This window comes from Ursus americanus, chromosome 20 (assembly GCF_024610735.1).
Source record: "Ursus americanus isolate L20-20 chromosome 20, mUrsAme1.1.p, whole genome shotgun sequence".
In the NCBI taxonomy this organism is placed as follows: Eukaryota; Metazoa; Chordata; class Mammalia; order Carnivora; family Ursidae; genus Ursus; species Ursus americanus.
In genome coordinates this window covers 26788455-26810358 of record NC_142146.1, presented here as the reverse complement: position 1 = coordinate 26810358, position 21904 = coordinate 26788455, and the positions used below count along the sequence as shown (strand labels likewise).

Genomic DNA, 21904 nt, shown 5'->3' with positions numbered 1-21904 from the left:
GAAAAGACCTTTCTGGATGAGAAGGTAGAGGAATTATCATATTCCACTAGATGAAGGAGGTTTCAAGCAACATGATGTCAATTGTTAATAGTCCAGCAATTCCTTTTTAATGAAGAACAATCAGAGCTCAAGTGAAACCAGGAAGGATTAGTTTTGCCCAGTACTGTGACACAGATTACTGCCCACTCCTGGCTATTATCTCAGAAGAAAGGAAGATGTGTATAAATCCAGGACCAGGACTAGGACAAGCAAACACGCAAATCCTACAAACTCTGCCATCTTGGATTCTGCCCTCAACGTCACAATGACTGTGTTTCATTGCAGTGGGAACTAAAGTTGGTCCAGCCTATTCCCCATCTAATTCCCATCCCTGTGTCACAGAGGGATGGCTTTCAGAGGGACCTATAAGATCATCCAGTCTTACCTCACGATTTCACTGCTGAAAAAAACTGAGTTCTAGGGAGGTCAAGGAGACCCCTCGGGGTCACACTCAATAACTAGGCCATTTTCTATGCTTCTTTTATGCAGACATTTAGGAACCCAGGAATTAATATCATTAAGCCTTATTTATGTATAACCCAAATAGACTGTTTTCATATAATTCTTCATTGACACCCCCCTCCCCCATGAGATGTCTCAGGCAAGTACTTCTGCTTCTGTTTCACAGAAAGGGATAGTGGGGCTCCACGGGGTGAAATGATCTGCGAGGGCACACGGGGACTTTGCCACTGAGTCAGGTGTTCTAACTCTGGGTCTAATGTTCTTTTTGTTGTCTAGGAATTATTTTAAGAATTGGAGAATCTGATCAGGGAGTGACATTACTCATCCCCCTCCCCACCCTGCTTGTGAGACATGTGTTAAAACATTGATTAGAATGAGCCCCTCATGTCTGCTTCTCACATTGGTGCCATTTTCACAGATCTGGAGATTTCTCACTCTAGGCTGAGAGAGGAAGACTTGGCAATACCTCAGTGTCCTCAGCTATAAATAAAATGGGGCTCCCTGAGAAACCTTCCACAGTTAAGAGGTGGGTCCATGAAATTTTCATTTCCTGGGCTCTTTTCTTCCTCTCTTTATCCAACTTTTCCCCTCCCCTTCTCTTTCCCTCTCATTCTCTCTCCCTCTCTCCCCTGTCCCTCCCTCCCCACTCCCACCCCCACACAAATGGTCTCTGATCTTAGACCCCATTCTGGCTTGGCTTCCTCTTCATGTCCCCTCTCTTCTGTGGTTTAACCATCTTTTTGTCATCCCACGCATCATTCACAGCTTCCTGTGAACGCTGTTTTCTTTGGGACTTAGTGTTTGGCTTGCAGGCCTTCGCAAGAGAGGGTTTGAAAAAAAGCTAGCTCTCTTGGGTCTGAGTTCTCATCTCTCTCCACTGTACACAGTGATGCTCTGAGGCCTGGGAGAGTGCCCTTTTTAAGGTTTGCTTTGCTCCCACAGCAATTTTGCTCAAGTGTTTCCGCTGGCCTCCCACGCCACGTCACCTCGTGTGAAGCAAAGCTGTGGAAGCCACTGGGCGCAGCTTCTAATAGCTGTTGCTCTTCAAGAGAGAAAAGGGGCCCAGCCACCTTTGAGGCTCATGGCAAGAAACATTCTGTCCCCAGGTGAGGACCCATTGTGCAGAAGGCAGGAAAAGGTCTTCAAGACCTTTCATTAAAAAGGTGGAGTGGGATGATGTAATAAGTGTAATAAGCCATAAATCAACAATTGCAAAGAGTCATAGCTTCCTCAACACCCCGATCAGAGAGTTCAAGTCCTGGTTTCTAGCCCTGGTGCCCCGCCCCTGCCCACAGAATAGATCTATAAAGAGCCTGGCAACTTTGTATGAATTGGTAAAAGGAGTCTCCATTGCCCTTTACTCTCATTTTTCAGAACATGTGTCATAATACATTCATTTTTTAGAACAAGCTACTTTAATGCTAACTGCCAGAAATTTTAGAATTAAGTATGCAAATTTACAACATCTATGATATTTGAGGCAGTCTCTAAGTTTGGGCAGTGCATAACCCACATAACTGTACATAGCAGCCCCAGACAGAGTTGCTCAAAGAGCAGTTTTTAGAGCAGTGTTAGAGTTGCTGATTCGTAGTTGGTTTCCGTGTAAAGTAACAAAGATGAAGATTAAGGGTAGCTGTTATTCCGGCTGCCAGCTGTCAACTGCCTTGGGCTAACTGCCAGCTCTAATACCCAAGCCAAGGAGTGAGAGTCATGGCCCTAGAAAATTCAAGGTTTCCAATGGGAAAGGAGCAGTCCTTAGTGAAGTGCTGAAAAACAACACCCCTTAAGGGCAATGCTCCAGAGGCTACCCAAGTTGTTTGGTCTGGTCCTCTATCTTAGAGACACCTAGTTCATAGGGTCACGTAGTGCTCAGCCAGGGCTGAGCCTGCTCAATGGGGAGAAACAAGGCGGGACAGGGAACAGACCACCTCCCATCACCCTGCCATGCAAGGGGTTAAATGATGGAAAGCAGTCAGAGGAATCCCATGTGAAAGTGTGAGTGTGTGTGTGTGTGTGTGTGTGTGTGTGTCTGTGAGAGAGAGAGTGTGTATGTGTGTGAGCGTTTGTAAAAGCATGAGTGTGTATGAGAGAGAGAGAGAGAGAGAGTGTGTGTGTGTGTGTGTGTGTGTGTGTGTGTGTGTGTGTGTGTGGTGAGGAGCAACAGGGGGACCAAGATGCCTCCAGCCCACAAAGAGCCTTCTTTTGGCCTCATGCCCCAGGGAAACTCTCCAGCCCTCCTCCTACTGCACACTTCTCAGCATGACAGAGTCCTGAAACGGCCGACATGAGTCTTAGCGTCACACTTGAGAAGCAAGAGCTCTGGGATTAGAGAATTCAGAGACTTTGCTTCTCAATATAAGTTACTTTCCACACCACCAAGAATTTGAGTGAACTTCCAAAATGACTTTAGACATCCCAGACCCGGAGGAACACGGAGACGCAGTAGTAATAAAGAAGGATGAGGTAAGCTAGGGCTTATAAGTAACCTAGGTTTGCTTGGTAAGGGTGAAGCCGCAGTTAGCTTTTGAAGACTTGGATAGTAGTTTATTCGTTGACCTCGCGTTTTGCAGTCAACAGTCTTTGTGGACAATTCCACCAGCTCTGTTTGCCTTTTGAAACCCAACTGCCTGACCCCCTGGAGCTTAGAAAGGCTTAAGAGAGAATCAACCTTGAATTTGCCTGAGAGTTAAAACTCAATTTGCAAGAGAGAATGATGGTGTAAGCAGACACTTCGAACTCCTTCCAAGTCAAACAGGGCAGCGTTGCTATTTTGCTTTAAGTGTGTTCCAAGAACACCAGACACATCTGTAGGTACGAAACCCAAAGTTAAATATAAGACTGTTTGGGTTTTTTAAATCACCATTTTGAGTCACTAGACTGCATTTACTCCCTAATTCGGCCGTAGTCAAGCAGCTGCTATCCTCTTCATCTCTATCCAAAAGGCACTCAGAGTGTCTCGTGATTCATCACTTAGGTGTCTGGTTAAAATAGAAGGAAAAGGAGATCTCAGACAGGAAAAGATAGCATTGGATATTTGGGGTGATACACTCATTAACCGTGAGCTTTGCATAGGACTCTGAGCTTCCAGCAAGACAGAGCAAATAGAGAAACTTGATAAATTCTAGAGTTCTCATTTTCTGGTCAAAAGTAATGTACAGTTTTGTCAGGAAGAACACAGCTCAAAGATCTAGGACCAGCTAGTAGTATGGATTCTCGGATGCAATTTCCTTTCTTGTCCTGTTAAGATTACTAAGATGGCAGGAATTTGATGGGATTCCTCAGGATTCAGCCACACGGCTTCCCTGGCTCTTGACTCCGAAATTCCACAAAATGCTTTGCCAGTAGCCAAATCCATCCCATCTGCTCAGTTCACTCCACAGTAAGTGGGGACTCGGGACGGGGCCTGGGTGTCCTCCTTTCTTCCTTGATCTTGTTTCTCAGTTTTCTTAGATCTAGTCAGGATGCCAGAAGTAATGGGGACCCAGAGGAATTAAATTTCGTTTACCTTCCAGAGGGAACAATGTGCAAAGGACAGGAAAATCATATTGGGATCCTTGCTCTAAATATAAACCCATGACTCCTCATCCAATGTCAGTCACTTAAGGACAGATAATTGAGTCCTAGGACCAGCCTGGTCCCTCCATGCAGCCTGGGCTACTCCAGCCTGGCCATCTCTGAGATGGAAGGAATAGAGATGGAAATCGTTAGAAGTGGAAACACGGCGTGGCTGGCATCTCTCTGCCAGGAATCTCTCTTCTCTTAGAGTGGCACCTTCCAGCACCCCCTGAGTTCAGGCCTGATCCATCTCATGGCATAGATTTTAACTTATTTTATTCTAGAGAGAAAGAGAGAGTGCACGCGAAGGCGAGCAGGGGGGAAGGGGACGGGCACAGGGAAAGGGAGAGAGAGAATTTTAAGCAGGCTCCAGGGTCAGCATGGAGCCCAATGCAGCGCTTGACCTCACAATCGACCCTGAGATCATGACCCGAGCCAAAATCAAGAGTCAGAGACTTAACCGACTGAGCCACTTACGTGCACATTGCATAGATTAGAGAAGTAACAGTCACGAGAAGCCAGAAGAAAATGTGACTGAGATATTGGCTAGGTGGAGATCAGCTCCAGGTACTCCTGAGTGATGACCTGTTTAGTTAAAAGGTGAGGTTTCTGACCTGTACCATTTTCCCACATCACTCTCTTTTAGGTCATATCCCAGGCTGTGCAAACAAAACAAAACAAACAACAGCAGCAAAAAAGGGGTAAAATCCAATTACCAGCAGCATCAGTAAATGAGCAGGCAGACAAGCCTAGACTTAGGACTTTGGTTTGCTAGTAGGTGCCGCGTGTACACATCCATGTGCATTTACACCAGGGACCCTGGGGAGCTTGGTGGTCCCGACTCCTCAAGCCGATCAAGTTGTCTGGTATAGGAAGGAACAAGAGCCAGACCCTACAGCAGGGGCCCATGAACCCTCTGAAATTGTGCGTAATATTTTGGATATGTGCATATGATTATTTTCCTGAAGAGGAGTCCATAGTTTTCCCCTGGTTCTCAAAGGGATCAAAGGCCCCAAAAGAAGTCAAGAGCCACGGTCCTAGAATGTTCCAGCTGAGAAAGGTGTTTGTGGGAAGTGGTTCAAACTCCCATTTTACAACCAAGGAAACTGAGGCCCAGAGACGTGCAGTAGAGCTGAGCCTAGAGCCCCGCTCTCCTGTCTTTCAGTGCTGTCAACAGAGGTTTCTCAAAAAAGAAAGAGGCAAGCATGCTCTTACTTGAATGGGCCCCAATTCCTTATGGAAAAACATATTGTCTAGAACAGTGCTGTCTAATAGAAATAAAACAAGCCATGTATATAAATTAAACATTTCTAATAGTCACACTACAAAACAAACAGATGCAATTAATTTTAATAATATATTTTAGTAAGCCCACTATATTCAAAACGTTATCATGCCAACATGTAATCGATGTAAAAATCACTAAGATGTCTACATCTTTTTTTCATACTAAGTCTTCTAAATCCAGTGTGTTTTTTATACTTATACCACATCTCGATTCAGGACCATATTTAAGTGCCCGCTAGCCACATGTGGCTACTGGCTGCCATATTAGGCAGTGTGAGTGTAGATTCCGTTTCCATCCCCTAGCAAGTGAATGGTTTCTACCTTATGTGATTCCACAATTCCTTCCAGGAGCCGAGTGGTGTCTCCAGTCATAGACGTGATCGACTGGAAGACGTTCCAGTACCACCCCTCCAAGGCCCTGCAGCGTGGGGTGTTGGACTGGAAGCTGGATTTCCACTGGGAGCCTTTGCCAGAGCGAGAAAGGAACGCCCTCCTGTCCCCCATCAGCCCCATCAGGTGAGGCTCCTCACACAGCCTGCTTCTCCTTTGCTTCCTCGGGAAGGACTCAGTAGCCAAACAGCTTGGGATCGAATCCTGGCCCCACCAGTTTTCTAGCAAGTTACCTAATCTGTGCCTCGGTTTCCTCATCAGTGAATTGAGGGTAACAGGGTTGTTGTGAAGACTGAAAGAGTCACTACATGAAAAGCACAGAGAGCGCGCCAGGCACTCAACCCTCAGTGTTATTATTGTTATATTCTTACGTGAATGGAGTCCAGCTTAAGCTCTTTTAGGTGGCTTCTTCAGTGGACGCCCCTGTGTGGGGCAGTGAGAGAACCCAAGCTGGGATCTTGACCTAACTCTACCTCCCCAGGTAGCACTGGAATTTACCTGACCTCAGGTACTTTCTTGCTAGAAAGGAAGGATTCAGTCAGGTGAATGCTAAGACACCCTAATTCTCAAAATACATCAAATTTTATGGGTTGCTTGCTTGCTTTGGTGTTGGGGCATGTTTGGGTTTTGGACAATTATTCTATTTAAGAAGATGTTCTAGATATCTTCTTTTGAATAAAAAACCACCAAAACTTAGTGCTGTAGATCAACAACAGTTTTATTAAGCTCACAGATCCTGTGGGTCAGGGATTATGAAAGAGAGCACCAGGGTTGGTGGTCTCCGTTCCATGGTATCCAGGGTGGCAGGAAATGGCTCAAGATGGCAGCAGGGGTAGGGGAGGTGGCCCTGAGGCTCGTTGAATGTCTGAAGGTTGATGCGGGCCATCAGCTGGGACCTCCACGGGAACTCCACCCACTCCCTCCATCAGGCCGCTGCACCTGGGGCTTGCTACACCATGACACTGGGTTCTGAGACTAAGTATCCCAAGATGGCCAGGTGAAACAAGCTGTATCTCTCCCCCTTTACAAAAACAATTTGTTGAAATGAATTTCACATACCACATATGAGCCATTTAAAAATGAACAATCCCGTAGCAAGTAGTGCACCCACCACCTCAGCCTAGTGCCAAAACATTTCCATCACTCTAAAGTAGAATCCCATACCTGTTAAGTGGTGCTTCCCACCCTCTCCTCCCCCCAGCGCCCGGCAACTATTGTCTGTCTCTATGCATTGGTCTATTCTGGATGTTTCATCTAAATGGAATCATACGATGTGTGACCTTTCGTGTCTGGCTTCTTTCACTCAGTATAATGTTTTAGAGAACGTATCCCCTTCTCTCACCAAGCCTCAGAAGTCACCCAGGATCACTTCCAACAAAATCACAGGCCCACCCAGTTTTATGGGAAGGAGACATAGACCCCACGCCTCAGGGAAAGCAATGGCAATGTCACATTGTAAGAAGAGCCTGTGGGACAAGGGATCGTGTGGTGTTCACCGCTGGGCGGTTGACCTCCATTAGCCATGGTCCATCTCCATCATACACTCTCCAACACCTACCAATTACCCAGCTGGCTTCCAAGTGCCTAGTACAGGGACACGGAATGAAGACATTAGGCACAAACAGGTCTTCCAATGGTCTGCCCAAGGAAGTATGACTGTAACAGAAATTTGATAAGCCACAAGCTTAGAAGTGCAAAAAAAAAATTGTCTTTATTTTCTAATAACTGGACTTAGGTCATTTCTATCTTGACCCCTCTTTCCACCCAAAAGCAGAAGATTTCCATGCAAATTAGTCAAATTTCATGACAGCTTAGTGATCTCATATTTAAATCTACCATCCAGGCGTGTTGCCTCTCCCTGTCTCCCTGAAGTTGATTGTGAGCTCCAGGTTTCTGATGGGGTGGGGGGGTGGGGAGGGAGCGCCCCACCTTGGGCTCAAGCTGTCCTGCATCAGTGTTCACCACAATGCACTTTCACTGGTCATGGCCTCTGGCCAGAGGTTGGCACCTCTGGCCCCCAGTGGCCTGCACTCTCCCCTCCTGCACTCTCCCCTCGGTATGTGCCGAAGTCCCACCTCTGGAATATGGGAAGAAAAAGCCTGACTGTTTCCCTTTGTGCAGGCCTGGTGCCACCTGCCTTAGGGTGTATTATGCTAGCCAAGGCCTTCTTTCCAAAGGTCTCTTCTAGACGCACTCAAGCCGGAGGGGAGGGGAGCCTCAGGTGCAGCGCTGTGGCCCTCCCTTTAGGAGGTTAAAAGGGCCCGGGCAACCATAGCTCTCTTCTTATAAAATACTGGGATTTTTGACATGGTTGCTTGACTCTGGTCTTGCAATTAAAAGCACTGAGGTCTATCTGGGCCCGTAGCCCACTATCTCAGCCACTGGAACTCCCGCATGGTAAGCCTTCCTGATATGCCCGGGGTTCTGAACTGCCGTCTGTTCCATCTTCTCTCTGCCCAGGAGCCCCGTGGTGCCCAGCGGGGTTGTGGCCATCGACAGACATTACTTCCAAAACACTGGAGCCTATGACCCTCTCATGTCCCTGCAAGGTGGCGAAAACCTCGAGCTTTCTCTCAAGGTATGTCCTGGACCAAGGGAGGAGCCCAGGTGGGTTCTGTGTAGTAGTGGGTAAGGTCCCAGCTTGGAGGCAGCCATTAAATGCCCCTGGTCAGGTCTAAGGTTTATAAGAAGATATTTCGAGAGAGATACCACATTCACATTTTATTACCGTATATCATTATATTGTTCTATTTTATTATTAGTTGTTGTTAATCTCCTACTGTGCCTAATTTATAAATTAAACTTTATCACAGATATGTATGTATGTATGTATATATGTATGTATAAGAAAAAACATAGTATATATAGGGTCCAGAACTATCCGTGATTTCAGTCATCTACTGGAGGTCTTGAACATATCCCCCACGGATAAGAGGGAACTACTATAGCTCCAAAAAATAAGGATTTGTCCTAAAAATCTGGCGCCTGTTGTGCACCACACAACTTCTTGAACCTCGGAATCTGATCAGACACCACCACCCTCGTTTCCCATTCCATGTCGATTTTAACACTATACTTGCTTTTCATCACAGCAACCACTGAGAACCCAACAGAGATGTACATTATCAAAAGTGCAGCCATCTAATGTTAAAATTATGAATTACCTCAAGCTTGTAGTTTGCCGAAATACCCTGCATGGCCTTTTGAGGTTGTTGGGGCACCCTGAGGGTACCTTGGCATACAGTTTGGGAACTCCATCTTTGGTGTTCATATGCTGCCTATGCTAGGAACGTTTTCCTTTTTCCTCTTTATCCCCAAGGATGAAATGAAAGGCTTCCTATCAAATGAATTCCAGGCATTTGGGAGTAGGCAGGAGCGTTAGTGAACAGTGAGAACCCTCCTGAAGAAGGAAAGACTGACTATGTTTAAGGAAAGCTTGCTTTGATCTCCACATAAATGGCCCTGGTGTCTTTGCAGCAGGGGACGTCATGAGCTTCTAGAAATTCTCTGACCACTAGGACCCCTTTTTTCCTGAGGAAGCGGCTCTGGGGAACAGGGATGCTAAGCCACGTGGCCACATCTCTAAAAGCGCTAAACGTACGGGTGTGCTTCAGGGGCAGGGCACGTTCAGGGAGTCGCAGGGATGTGGCCACTGGTTCTGTCCCGGGACAACTGGATGCATCCTTCCCACCCCGTCACTCCCCTGCCCAGAACTCCCAGATCTGGAAACTGTGGCACTCTGAGGACTAGAATTCTCTTTCCCATTTGTGCTCCTGATTTCTTGTGCATTTTGCCAGCCCCTGTCAGGGTCCCTGATTTTCCATGAACTTGGAGTAGTGTTCAGATGTTTATTTTCTCCTTCCCCGGCAGGTCTGGCTCTGTGGTGGCTCTGTTGAAATCCTCCCCTGCTCTCGGGTGGGGCATATCTACCGGAATCAGGAAACCCACTCCCCCCTGGATCAGGAGGCCGCTCTGAGGAACAAGGTTCGCATTGCTGAGACTTGGCTGGGCTCATTCAAAGAAACCTTCTACAGGCACAGCCCAGAGGCCTTCTCCTTGAGCAAGGTAAGGACAGAGCCTGGCAGGGGCTTCTGGACCTGACACCAGGCCACCAGCAGGTGGGTGGGCCAGGGAGGGCCTCTCCCTCTAGCCTGGAGGGGAAAGTAAAAGCTTCCTGCTTGTGCTTGCCTTCAGTTCCCTCTCAAGTGGCCCCTCTACTAGGCAGGGCTGCCCGTCTCTCCCGAGCGTCTGTCCCAAGCATCAGGGCATCCCAGCGGATCTCGGCCTGGAGCCCCCTGATGTCTGTGGGATGACATCTATGGGATGTGGCATAGGACACACAGGGGCAGAGGACAGATTGGGCGGGTAATAAGCAGTAACAGGTCTCAGAGGGCCGTTTCATCCTGGGCAAGTGCTCAAGGCTATGAAATTATCCAACACATGAAACAAATGAAAGTATAAAAATAAACATAAAAGATCCAAAACAAGCCACAAAAAAATTAAAAATTTGAACATTTAGTTAAGTGTCCACAAGCAGCGCATTTTCAACTGCCGTTCAGCTCCATCCTTGTGGCGTGACACATAAATACTATTCAACATGAGACGCGGGTTCCCATTAATGTTTGCTATGCGGGGAGTAGGGGCTCCAAAGGTAAGATTTCCACGACCCACAAAGGTCTTGGGACAACTCCCACAAGCCCCTCACCGGCCTGCCCTGCTGGGTGTGCTCTATACTCTGATTCACAAATCTCCCCATCTGTTCATCTGATGACTTTCACAAGGACAATGGCACCTCCTACTGGTAAATGAGATGAGAAGACCTTTTTTTTTTTCTTTTGAACATTCCCATTAATTCGTGTTTTGGAAATGTCCTATTGCTGACATCCATGTCAAGATTTTAATATCACTGCCTCCCTGAAGGTGGAGGCATTTACTTTATGCATTTGCTTTAAATTTAAATAATTAAAAATTAATTTCGCTCTACAATTTCTATCCTTCCATCCCCTCTCCCACCCCATCCCAAAACCCTCACGTGGATTTTGAGATACAGAAATTCTGGGCACCCAAAAGACAAGGCCAGGGTTTCTCTGTTGGAAAAGTTGACATTCTCTTGTTTTTTCCTCTCAGGCAAGGTTGTACAGAAGGGCAAGTTCCTTGTCAGCATCCCTCCTCATTTGAGGTCAGACAAGGGCTGGGTAGATTTGCCAGTTTGTTTCATTATCGAGAAAGGTGAAGGTGATGGAATATGCATGAAGGAACGTTCCTGCTCTGGGAGCAAAGTCCAGCCCTACAGAATGGCTGGCAAGGTCTCAAGTGAACATTCAGAATGCCAAGAAACTATAAAAAACTTAGACTAATTTCCTTAGAGGAAAGAGTAATAGATGGCTTTGGTTTAATGGTAGCTACATACGCTGAACAAACAAGACATTCCTGCCTCAGAGAAGTTGTTCTCAAACTTCCTGCAGATAAAACTCACCAGGAGAGATGGTTAAAATGCAGATTCCGGGGGCGCTGCCCCAACCTACTGAACCATAGTTTCTGGTGTCGGGCCTAGGAACATGCATTTTTAACAAGGTCCTTGGGCATTTTGGGGCAGGTGCTCGTGATCACAGTTTGAGAAGCGTGCCGAGAGCATTTCAGTATGGCGGATTCAGACCTTACTCCTCCCAACATTTCCATCTGACGAGTAAAAGAAGGAGGAAGCCGAATCAAACCAAACTCACTCACTTCATCCAGCCCAGAGGCCAGCAAGCTGGAACTCTGAAATGGACTTCTTGTTCCAGCCCTCTCCTTTCCTCTCCTCACCCCAGGAAATACTCTCTCTCTCTCTTTTATTAAGTAGGCTCCATGCCCACCATGGAGCCCAGCGTGGGGCTTGAACTCATGACCCTGAGATCAAGACTTGAGCTGAGATCAAGAGTTGGACGCTTAACCAACTGAGCCACCCAGTTGCTCCCCTCTCTCTCTCTTTGTTTTTGTTTTTGATCTTTCGAACCGCTTCTTAGCACCCCTGTCTTCCCTAAAATATGCAGGACTTAGTACCAAATGTATGGGTAGGTTTCCTTATATCTTATCAATACAGCCAAATACGTAAATTTATACTAAAGTATTAAGGACTTACCTGATATCCATCCCAGGACAAGTGTATCATAAAGGAAAATCTTAAGGAAAGGGGATAGTGTTGCCCAAAGGAATGATTCATTAATGGAGGAGACTGGGCACTTAGAGGGGAAGAAAAGTAAACTTGCCTTGTCCCCACCACATCCCACAATTTCCCAGCTTATTTCATCTCAGCGCCCTTTGGGTCAGTTCCTGCCTCCATAAGGCTCATTATAGGGCTGCACCACGCCAGCCTAGGTGCAAAGCCCCACTGTTTGCCGGCTTCCACAGAAAAGTTCTTAAAGCACAGGTATAATGGTCTCTGTCGCCTGAAGGTGTAAGGGATTGTGGGGAGGGAGTGACCTCACAACCAGGTTGCTGGTTCCACAACTCTCTCTAGGAAACATCCATCTTATTCTGTCCCTTTTAAACCTCTTCTCCCAACACATGACCTTCCCCCTTGTCTGCAGCCCTGGGGAATCCTGGCCTTGGTCCCCTCTCTCTGTCCCACTCCTTCTGCCACCTCTGTTCCTCCCCCACATGTGAATGGTGGTGAACAGCAGGCTTTCCCTGTCTCACTGCCCGTGTCTTTCTCCTCCCTCAGGCTGAGAAGCCAGACTTCACAGAACGCCTGCAGCTGCAAAGGAGGCTGGGTTGTCGGATGTTCCACTGGTTTCTGGCCAACATCTACCCTGAGCTGTACCCATCTGAGTGCAGGCCCAGGTTCTCTGGAAAGGTAAGGCATGACCCAGGGAAGATGAGGAGGAAGGGAAGGCAGGGGACAGCTTCCCAAGACAGAAACTGATGTTCAGGAGTTTGACCATGACCCTGGCCACAGAGTCCCAAGTTCAGTGGGGCCTCAGAGGATTTCACACCTATCCTGAGGGAGGTGACTGGGTTGCCATGAAACCTGTTTCAGGGCCCTTCATCATGATAGGTGTGGCCTGCGTCCTGTCCCTTGGGATTAGAGGCTTCAGCTTGACCTTGCTCATTTCTGTGGTCTGAACCTGACTCCTTGAGCTACACTGCAGAAAAAGGGGAGGAATGGCGCCTGACAGACGTGTTTTTACAATGGATGGTGGGGTTCATTTCTGTCTGGGTGTCCACTTTCAGCTCCACAACACTGGACTGGGCTTCTGTGTAGACTGCCAGGCTGAAGGGGACATCCTGGGCTGCGCCATGATGCTAGCTCCTTGCAGTGACAGCCGGCAGCAACAGGTGGGTAGTCAGAGTCCTCAGCGTCACAGCCAGGGCAGACCTGAGAATGGTCTTTCCTGGGATGGTCCTCACTTCCCTTTGGGGCACCTCCTTTCAGTGGTCCCATGTCCCCCACTCCGCTGACCCGTCCGGCTCTGCCCACCCCACCCCCAGGCACAAGCACAAACACGGACCATCATTAGAGAACACAAGCGTCTGAGCCTGAGGGAAATGGAGACTATCTGGCTGATGCTTTCATCGAACAGATGAGGAAACTGAGGCTCAGAGAGTGACTAGCCCAAGGGTTGCAAGCTCAGATATGCCCAGGGTCAGGCAGGGAAAGGAGGTGAGCACAGGGAGCTGGGTAGAGGCTGCTGGGCCTAGGGAGCCCGAGCCCATCTGAAAGCACAGCAGCACCCGTCCCCCAGCCTCCACAAATGTCTTCTCTTCTGTATGAAAGGGGGCCCAATATTAGGAGACCACCCCCAAATTTTAAAAGACATTTGAAATCCAGGGTTTATAGAAAATCTCCCCATTTAAATTAAACATCTATAATCAGAGAGCAAAGAAAACCACCGTGTGCATGCACATTTCCACCAGGATGCCACCTGAAACATGTGGACCAGCCAGAGATCCTCAGCCAACTAGGACCAGAGACAGGGAAAGTGGGTCACCCAAGTGGGCAGTATAGACACGGGAGCACTGAGGAGGCCAGGGGAGCCCAGAAAGTGTTCTCCACTTGCAGTGATGCCTCAAACCCACGACCTGTGGTTACATTCTTGTCTCTGTCCTCTGATTCTGAGGCCTTCCAAGCAGATGTGTTGTGGTTTTCAGAAGCTCTATGGGAGCCAGAGTGCACAAAGGGGGGACCTTTAGGGCACCACGGGAGCCTGGCGTGCCTGTGTCTGTCTGTGTGGGTGTCTCCATATGCGTGTGCATACGCGCGTGCGTGTGTTTGTGTGTCTGTGTGAAGCGGAGAAGGAGGGCTGGATTTGGAGCAGACAGGCCTTGTGGCTGCAGATGACCATCTGCTCCAGTCGCCAGAGGAGAGCTGACACACAGAGGAGTCACTGGCTCCTAGGTTCAGAGCACTGGCCTCATTCAGAACATTTCCTGTGCACGGAGCAATTTGGTCGGTGAAATTCCTCCCATAGGGAGGAAGTCTTTCCCTCCATGGTCAGAAGGAAGGCAGAGAGTACAAATGCCCCTCAGGAGCAGAGGGGCACAGCACAGAAGCTCTTCCCGGATGCCAGGGCGGGTGGGGCTCTCCCCCGAATATAGTGCTCTGACGACTTGCTTGGGGAGGGAGCAAGAGGCAGCAGTGAAGACAAACTGTGCCATTTTCCCCTGAGGCCCCACTCTGCAGCACGGCTGGACCTGGCTGCACCCGACAAGGTTGGGGCTGCCCTGGCGAAAGCAAAAGCTCATGGCCCAAAGGGCAGCCGAAGAGAGATCTAAACATGCCCAGCAGGCACCCTGCCCGCAGGGAGAGGCCCCTCCCGGAGCCAGAGTTCCGGTTCTTGGGTATAGACGGCTCACCACAGGCAGACGGCTGAGATCAACACTGAGAAATCCAGGTGCCGCCTGCTTAAAATCTAGGCCTACTAAGGACGGCTCAGTCCAGTGGCTTGTCCATTCCCTGCCCGTGGTTCTTAACCTTTTTAGGTTATATCTGGTGGTTTCCCTGTGGGGGCAGGATCAACCCTTGACCCCAAATTTGGTTCCGATCTGGAGACTGATGACTCCACACATGCAACAAGAGAGAATGGAAAGCATCGTGATTCACACAATGAGACTTTCCAGGGGAGAGCAGGACAGGCTCCCAGGCAGGCTGGCAACTGGCTTGAGATAGCAAGAAGGGGCAACGGCCTTTGGCTCTTATGTGGTCGGGAGATGGGCCAGATGAGTGTTCCCAAGCTCTGGCTGAGCTTACCTGGTTTGAACTTCCTGCCAGCACCAAAGAAGAAAGCACTGGGCTTTCTTATGAGCTTGGCCCAAAGTACAGCAAGGGGTTTTAAGGTGAAGGGATGGGGCTTGAAAGCTCAGAGGTCAGACATCAGACATGGAGTCACTCTTTATTACAAGTCACATGGTTCCTGTAAGAAGGTGATGAATTCTAAGGACCCTTTCCCAGAAAAAAAACCCCAAAAAACCAAAAATACATATAAGCATATCTGCACAAAATTTTAACAATTTCCAGGGTTCATGGATCCCTTGAAGCCCCCTATGGTCCATGGGACTCTAAAATCCCTGGTTCGTAATTCCCAGAAGCTAAAGAAAGGAGTCAAAGGGTAGCACCATGTCTCCTCCAGCAGCACCCCAGGGGCTGGTAAACTTCACGCCCTCTATTATCTAAGGAGAGAAGAAGTCACTGAGTCAGGGGAAGGCTCTAGATGCAGCAGGGTCATTCCAGTACCCGTGTAGGCCCCTTGGTTATCAGGAAGGTCTCTTTGTATCTTAGGGTATAGCTTCTCTTCAAAATTTCCATCACGGAATAACTTCCCAAGGTGGTGGGAAGCCTCAGTGATGCTGGCTGAGGGTTGATGGGTCCACTCTTTTCACAACTTGGATGAACCCAGAAAGCCTAGTTTATCCCCAAATCTCTTTCAGCCTGTGACATTGGCCTTTGCATTAAGGCCTCTATTAAAAACAAACAACAAAGTACAAATTGCTACAGATATTGATCAAACGAGTCAGGTGAGGCCCCAAGAGTTTGGGGCAAATGCCAGAACATATCTTAGAGGGTCTGGAGTCCAGCCCTGCAGGGAGGACCCGTGAGGCTGGGCTTGGCAGTGTGGGCCTTGGGATCCTGGGGGAAGGCCTACACCTGGAGGGCACATGGGGAAGCAGGTGCTCAGTATCCATGTGGCCTCTTTCAGCTTTGCCCTTTACCAGTATTCCAGAACACACCAAAAGGCATTCACACCTGGCACAGGGGAGGAGGACATAGATATAAAGTGCCAAGTGAGGAAGCCATGTAATGTGGTAGAAACAGCTTACCACTTTCTAGCTGTATGATATCAGAAGACTTCTTAACCCCTCTGAGTCTTAGTTTCCTCCTCCTCTAGCTGGGAATAATGCAGTCTCCTGCACACCAACAGAATGTTAGCTTTTGTGGGTTTTCTGATTCTTGGTGAGAGGAGGGGACAAGCAAGGACTTCTATATGTAGCAAAATCATGAACTAGATAAGCAGAAAGCCCTTCTCCTAAAACACCTAGATATGCCATATAAAAATTAAGAAGAAACACATAACTAACTGAATTTGTAACAAAGGGAACTCTCCAGGGGCCAAAAATCAAGAGGCAACTGAAAATAGAGCCATAGGGCATTGGCCAAGCTATCCTACCTGAGGTGAGGGAACCTGGGGGATCCAGAGGCATTAGTTACATGCAGGAGTAATTAATGAGAGCCCACCTTCAGCCTGTGACAGATGAGAAGTTGGAAATGAGACAAATATAAAGCCAACTTTGACCTAAGAGCAACCTATCTGCCAAAATTTTGACTAGAAAAATCCACCCACTGCCACAGGAAGATGACAAGGAAACTTGTCTGTCTCCACAGGGTCTTCGTATAGGAGAAAGTTACTTAAAAAAAATTTTTTTAAACCACAAACCTGCATCTAATATAGGTTTAGGGTTCAAATTTATGTGTGGTATAGGAATCCTCAAGCAGGACTCGCTACCTAATTCATGGGGCCCGTGCAAAATGAAAATGTGGGGTCCATCATTCAACAATTGTTAAGAATTTCAAGATAGTAACAATAGACCATTAAACCAAAAACATTAATCCTTTCTAGGCATGAGACCCCACATGAATGCACAGATCACATGCCCATGAAGCCAACTCTGTTTCCCAGCCACAAAATTAATATAAAAATTCCTTCCGGTTGCACCTGGCAGGAGCAGAAAATGGTTTTGTCAGAATGTGCTCTCCATCTGGGCCACACAGGCTTCCTACAGTTAAAGACCCTCTACAAAGCTCTGCGCAACCCAATACTACAAAACACGGAAGGAAAAAATGACCGTGGGTAAGAGTCAGCAGATGCAACAGACAGCAGGAGAATTAGTTACAGGCCAGGTCAGATCTCTCCAGAAAGAGATCACCTTGGGCCTCAAGAGTGTTCCTTATCTTCTTCTCCAGCAGCGCACTCACACAGCACTGCACACAGCATTCTTTATGGCCTCAACTATGATGCGGTAAATAGAATAATGGAGAGAGATGCCAGAACATATATATGAATGCAACAGCAGGTGGCATGTGCAGATTTCAGAGGCTAGGTCTAGTCCAACATTGTACGTGTAGATTTGACTATGAGATATGGTATTGTTGACCCTCATAGACTCTAGACCTCAGCCCTATTGTAAGATCTCCTTCCTTCATCTCCAGCTTCGGAGAAGATCTCCCTCTAGCTATGCTAACAACCATTCCCCCTGTCCCAGCACCTGAAGCACACCGGCAGGAAGGAGATCCACTTTGGCAACCCACAGCATCTGTGCTTTGATGTCAGGCGAGAGAAGGTGATTCTTCAGAACTGCACAGAGGAAGGCCCTGCCATCCATCAACAACACTGGGACTTCCAAGAGGTAAGTAATCTGTTCAGGAAGGGTTCAACAGTGCCTCCAGCTGGGACAGTGTCCCAAGGCCTTCCAAGAGGTCAAGTATTACCATACAGGCCAGTGCCCCTGCTGTTGAACTTAGTGACTTTACATGAAGGCCTCAGGAAGAAGTAAAGCCAACCTTGCAGCAAGGCTGGATTGCCAGCACCTTGAAGTGTACTGATTTGCCACATCTCTGTAAAGCTCTGACCATGATCATGGCAGAGAGAGGAGACAGCCCCTTTTGGAAATTTTTTAGCTCAGGTCACCAGTAAGACCATGGAGCATGTTACAGAAGCAGTCAACCATCTCACTGATGTGGTTTTAGGAGCAATAGAAAGGCTCTTCTTTCTCTACTTGGTGACAAGTGAGCCTAAGACTCGGGGCCCACACATGCTCAAAGACATCTTGGAAACCAAGTTAAGATCCTTCATGAATGATCATAAAGGATCATTCTAACTAAGTCCTGTGGATAAGATACATTTTAAAAAGAGCATTTTAAAATAATAAGGAAAAGAGTAGTGAGTAGGATTCACCCAGTATAATTCAGGCATTAAAAACTAAGACTTTAAAATTTAAAGTATTATCGTTCAGCCATAAAAAGGAATGAAGTACTATTCATAGTAGCACTATTTACAATAGCCAACCCAAGCACTCAATGATGGGTGAATGGAAAAACAAAATGTGGCATATATATAATGGAATATTATTCAGCCTTCAAAGGAAAGGAAATTCTGTCACATGCCAGAGCATGGATGAACCTGGAGGACATCACACTAAGTGAAATAAATGTGTCACAAAGGGACAAATACTGTATGATTCCACCCATAGGAGGTATCTAAAGTAGTCACATTCATAGAAACAGAAAGTAAGATAGTGGTTACCAGGAATGGGGGGGAGGGAAGAGTTGTTTAATAGGGACAGAGTTTCAGTTTTGAAAGATGAAAAAGTTCTGAATATCTGTTTCACAACAATGTGAATATACTTAACGCTACTAAACTTTACCCTTAAAAATGGTTAAGATAGTAACTTGTATGTTATCTGTTTTTACCACAATGAAAAGAGGAAAAAAAATTAGGTACTATTTATGCTACAACGTGATGACTCTTGAAGATATCATGCAAAGTGAAAGCAGCCAATCACAAAAGGCCATATAGTATATGACTTCATTTATAGGAAATGTCCAGAATAGACAAATCATTAATACAGAAAGCAAATTAGTGATTTCCAGGAGCTAGAAGGAGGGAGGGACAAGAAGTGATTGTTAATGGATAGTGGGTTTCTTTTTACGATGAGGGTTGCACACACTCTGTGAATATACTAAAAGCCATCAAGCTGTATACTTGTAAAGAGTGAATATTATGGTGTGTGACTTTTATCTCAAAAAAATAAATAAACAAACAAATGGACATTATCAGCCTTGTTGGTGAAAATGTTTAACTTTTCAAAAAGAAATCAATTTTTTGTTGAAAAAGGGATGGCTAGATTCAATTTAAATCTGGTGAATTTTGAGCAGGAAGCAGCTATCCTCCTCCAACCGTGACTGACCTGGGCCCTCCTCTGTGCATCCTTGAGCTTTTACTCTCTACTGCAACCTGGTGGCAGAAGTGCTAAGTTGCAGGATTCGCTGGGGGGCAGAGATCAAACTAAATCGTTTAAGCAAAAATGTCCAAGTACAGTGATAACAGTGAATGTCACCAGTATGGTATAAGGACTGAACATGCTCTATGTAGTGGCATGCTACTAACCAGAACTCTCTAAGAAAGAGTACAATTATACAATCTCAATAAAGATAATTTCATTAATGACCTCAAGGTTCCAAACAATATTTATATTTAGGGCGACCTAAACTATAGTTTATATTAACCAACACGGTACAGTTCCTTACCAGGCCAGTTCATACCACCTCGATAATTCTCATAATGATTAGCACAAAGCTTAGAGATATCCTTCTTTGCTGACTGATTGCAGGGAACTGACTGGTTTTCATTTCTTTTTCTTTTTTTTTCCTTCCCCCCCCCTTTTCAGAATGGAATGATTGTCCACATTCTTTCTGGGAAATGCATGGAAGCTGTGGTGCAGGAAAGCAGTAAAGATTTGTACTTGCGTCAGTGTGATGGAAAAGCCAGCCAGCTGTGGCGATTTGACAACGTCGTCAGTGTGGATAAATGAGGAATGCCCGTATCAGAGGGAAGAGAGTTTAGTCATCACAGTTCAGCCCCCAGAGAACTAAGAGAGCATGTATATTTCACGAAGCAGATCCTTTTGTGTTTGTACTCCCAGTGATAGTAGAGAAGAAAGCTCTGTGGATGAATATAGAAAGTCTTTCCTCCTTGCACCTTATTGCATTGACTGCAGGCTGTTTTAGGAAAAGAAAAAAAGGATTCATTGTCTCATTGTCTTCATCACTGGTGGATGGTCATTACGTAGTACAGAAGATTGTTGTTTTTTTTCTCCATTGAGCACTTGATAATTGCTTTTATCTCTGATAAAGGAAAGAGGCATGGACAGTCTTGGGCAACACCTCCAAGGATACAGAAATCCAATCGATAAATTTTTTGCAAATGGCCATACCTGGATCATCTGTGTAGCCAACCATGAAAATTGAAGTGTGATGGGGTTGTAAGGCCTAAAATCTCCAAAACTTTGGATTAAGCTCATTAGGACAAATTCCATATTCACTGGCTGAGCCGTAGCTCAGAAGAAGGAAGGGAAGCCTGTGAGCAAAGAGTTGGGTTGAAGAGAGACGGAAGAGCTTTGACCCAATTTTCCAGCTCGGTCTGGCAGCTGGAAAGAGCCAGCAGACCTGGAATAGGATGTTTTCATGTACATGAGAATTTCCTCCCTACTTTCTACCTCCATTCCCTCTGCCCTAGCCCTTCTCTACCTTGGTTAACCCCAACCAGAATCTTATGCAATGTATTTCTCTTTAGTCATTGGTATTGGACGGGTCAGCTCAGACTGAGAGTTCCCAATAACAAAGTGTACACAGTTGAGAAAGTCTCCTGGTGCCCTGGTACAGGGTTTGCATTGACTGGATCAGAAGTAGCAACCTCTGCAAAGAGGCAAACCTTCCAGAAGGGAAATGCCTGCATTTGAGCCAAAATTCATATGAAAGGAACCAGAGTTGGGTATTAATGTCCATTAGGGCTGACGTGGCCATCTCTGAGCTTGGGAACCCCTAATGTGCCTGAGGGTTGAATGTTCACAACTGGGGGAGGAACATGCCTCCACTAGAGCAGAGCCAGTGCTAGCAAGAGCTGAATGGCCCTCCTTGCTGTGACCTGGCCTACCTAGTTTTGCCATAAGGAGCTGTTGAGTGGGGTTGGTTCTGCTGTTAGGAAGACACCATTTATGCCTATTTCTCCTCCAAGTGGAGTTCAGTCTCCATATGGTCAGCTTAGAAACCTCCCTTCAAAGATACTGATCTCCTCTGGGCTATCTCAGAATTCACTGTGTTTCAAATAAGAAAAACTAGGTAGGAAGTGAGGGTTTCTAAACAATGCCTATCATAATTATGTATTCTTTTTCCACCAGCTTAAGTCAATGGCCCACTGCATTTCTCCTTCCTCAGAATACACTCCAGACTTGGCGCTGTCTACAGTAGCCATTAGCTGCATGTGGCTATTTAAATGTAAATTCATTAAAACTTAAAAAAAAAATTAAAACTCAGTTCTTCAGTTGTACTGGTCACATTTCTAGTGCTTAATAGCTGCCCATACCTAGTGGCTACTGTATTGGAGAGCACAGGTATAGAACATTCTATGCCTGCAAATAGTTCTATTGGATAGTGCTGATCTGGAGAGATTCATCACCCCATTGAGAGAAGAGATTTTAGCCACTGTTTTCTTCCTTCAGATATGTCTATATTTAAAACAAATTCCCCTAACATCCTGAGGCTGAGATAGAGCTAAAAATTCTCAGATGGCAACCTTGTAAATGGTATTAATAGTTGCAAACTAAAAATTAAACAAACCTCTATTTTTTTAAAACGAACTTAATTATTGGCATTGTGAGTATTTGAAGTTGCTGGAATAAATTAATATAATTAAATAAAGGGCTGAATTTAATTGTCTAAGTTGTGTTTGACAGTAATTAACAAAAGGACCCAGATGGCTTATTACTTAATTGGTTGAACAAAGCAAGAATGTGGGGTTCCTTGTTTCCTTAACCATCCCCATGATTTATTACTTTATTATAGAAATGGCTGTCAACTCAGTCCCTAGCTGTTACTTACAGATCCTTAATTTAAACAAAACAGATGTCTCCATTTAGTTCT

At 46.3% G+C, this 21904-nt stretch overlaps 1 protein-coding gene across 3 annotated transcripts in view; it reads left to right on the top strand.

Moving 5' to 3' along the window:
• GALNT15 (polypeptide N-acetylgalactosaminyltransferase 15) overlaps window positions 1-21695 on the top strand; it is a 47785-nt gene extending 26090 nt beyond the window's left edge. For all 3 annotated transcript variants that reach the window (XM_045791696.2, XM_045791697.2, XM_045791694.2), the window contains 7 exons: window positions 5692-5859; window positions 8194-8311; window positions 9604-9798; window positions 12437-12568; window positions 12946-13050; window positions 17470-17613; window positions 19654-21695. In XM_045791696.2, coding sequence (XP_045647652.2) covers window positions 5692-5859; window positions 8194-8311; window positions 9604-9798; window positions 12437-12568; window positions 12946-13050; window positions 17470-17613; window positions 19654-19797 — 1006 coding nt within the window. In that variant the 3' untranslated portion in view covers window positions 19798-21695. The remainder of the gene's footprint in view (window positions 1-5691; window positions 5860-8193; window positions 8312-9603; window positions 9799-12436; window positions 12569-12945; window positions 13051-17469; window positions 17614-19653) is intronic.
• The last annotated feature ends 209 nt before the right edge of the window (window positions 21696-21904 follow it).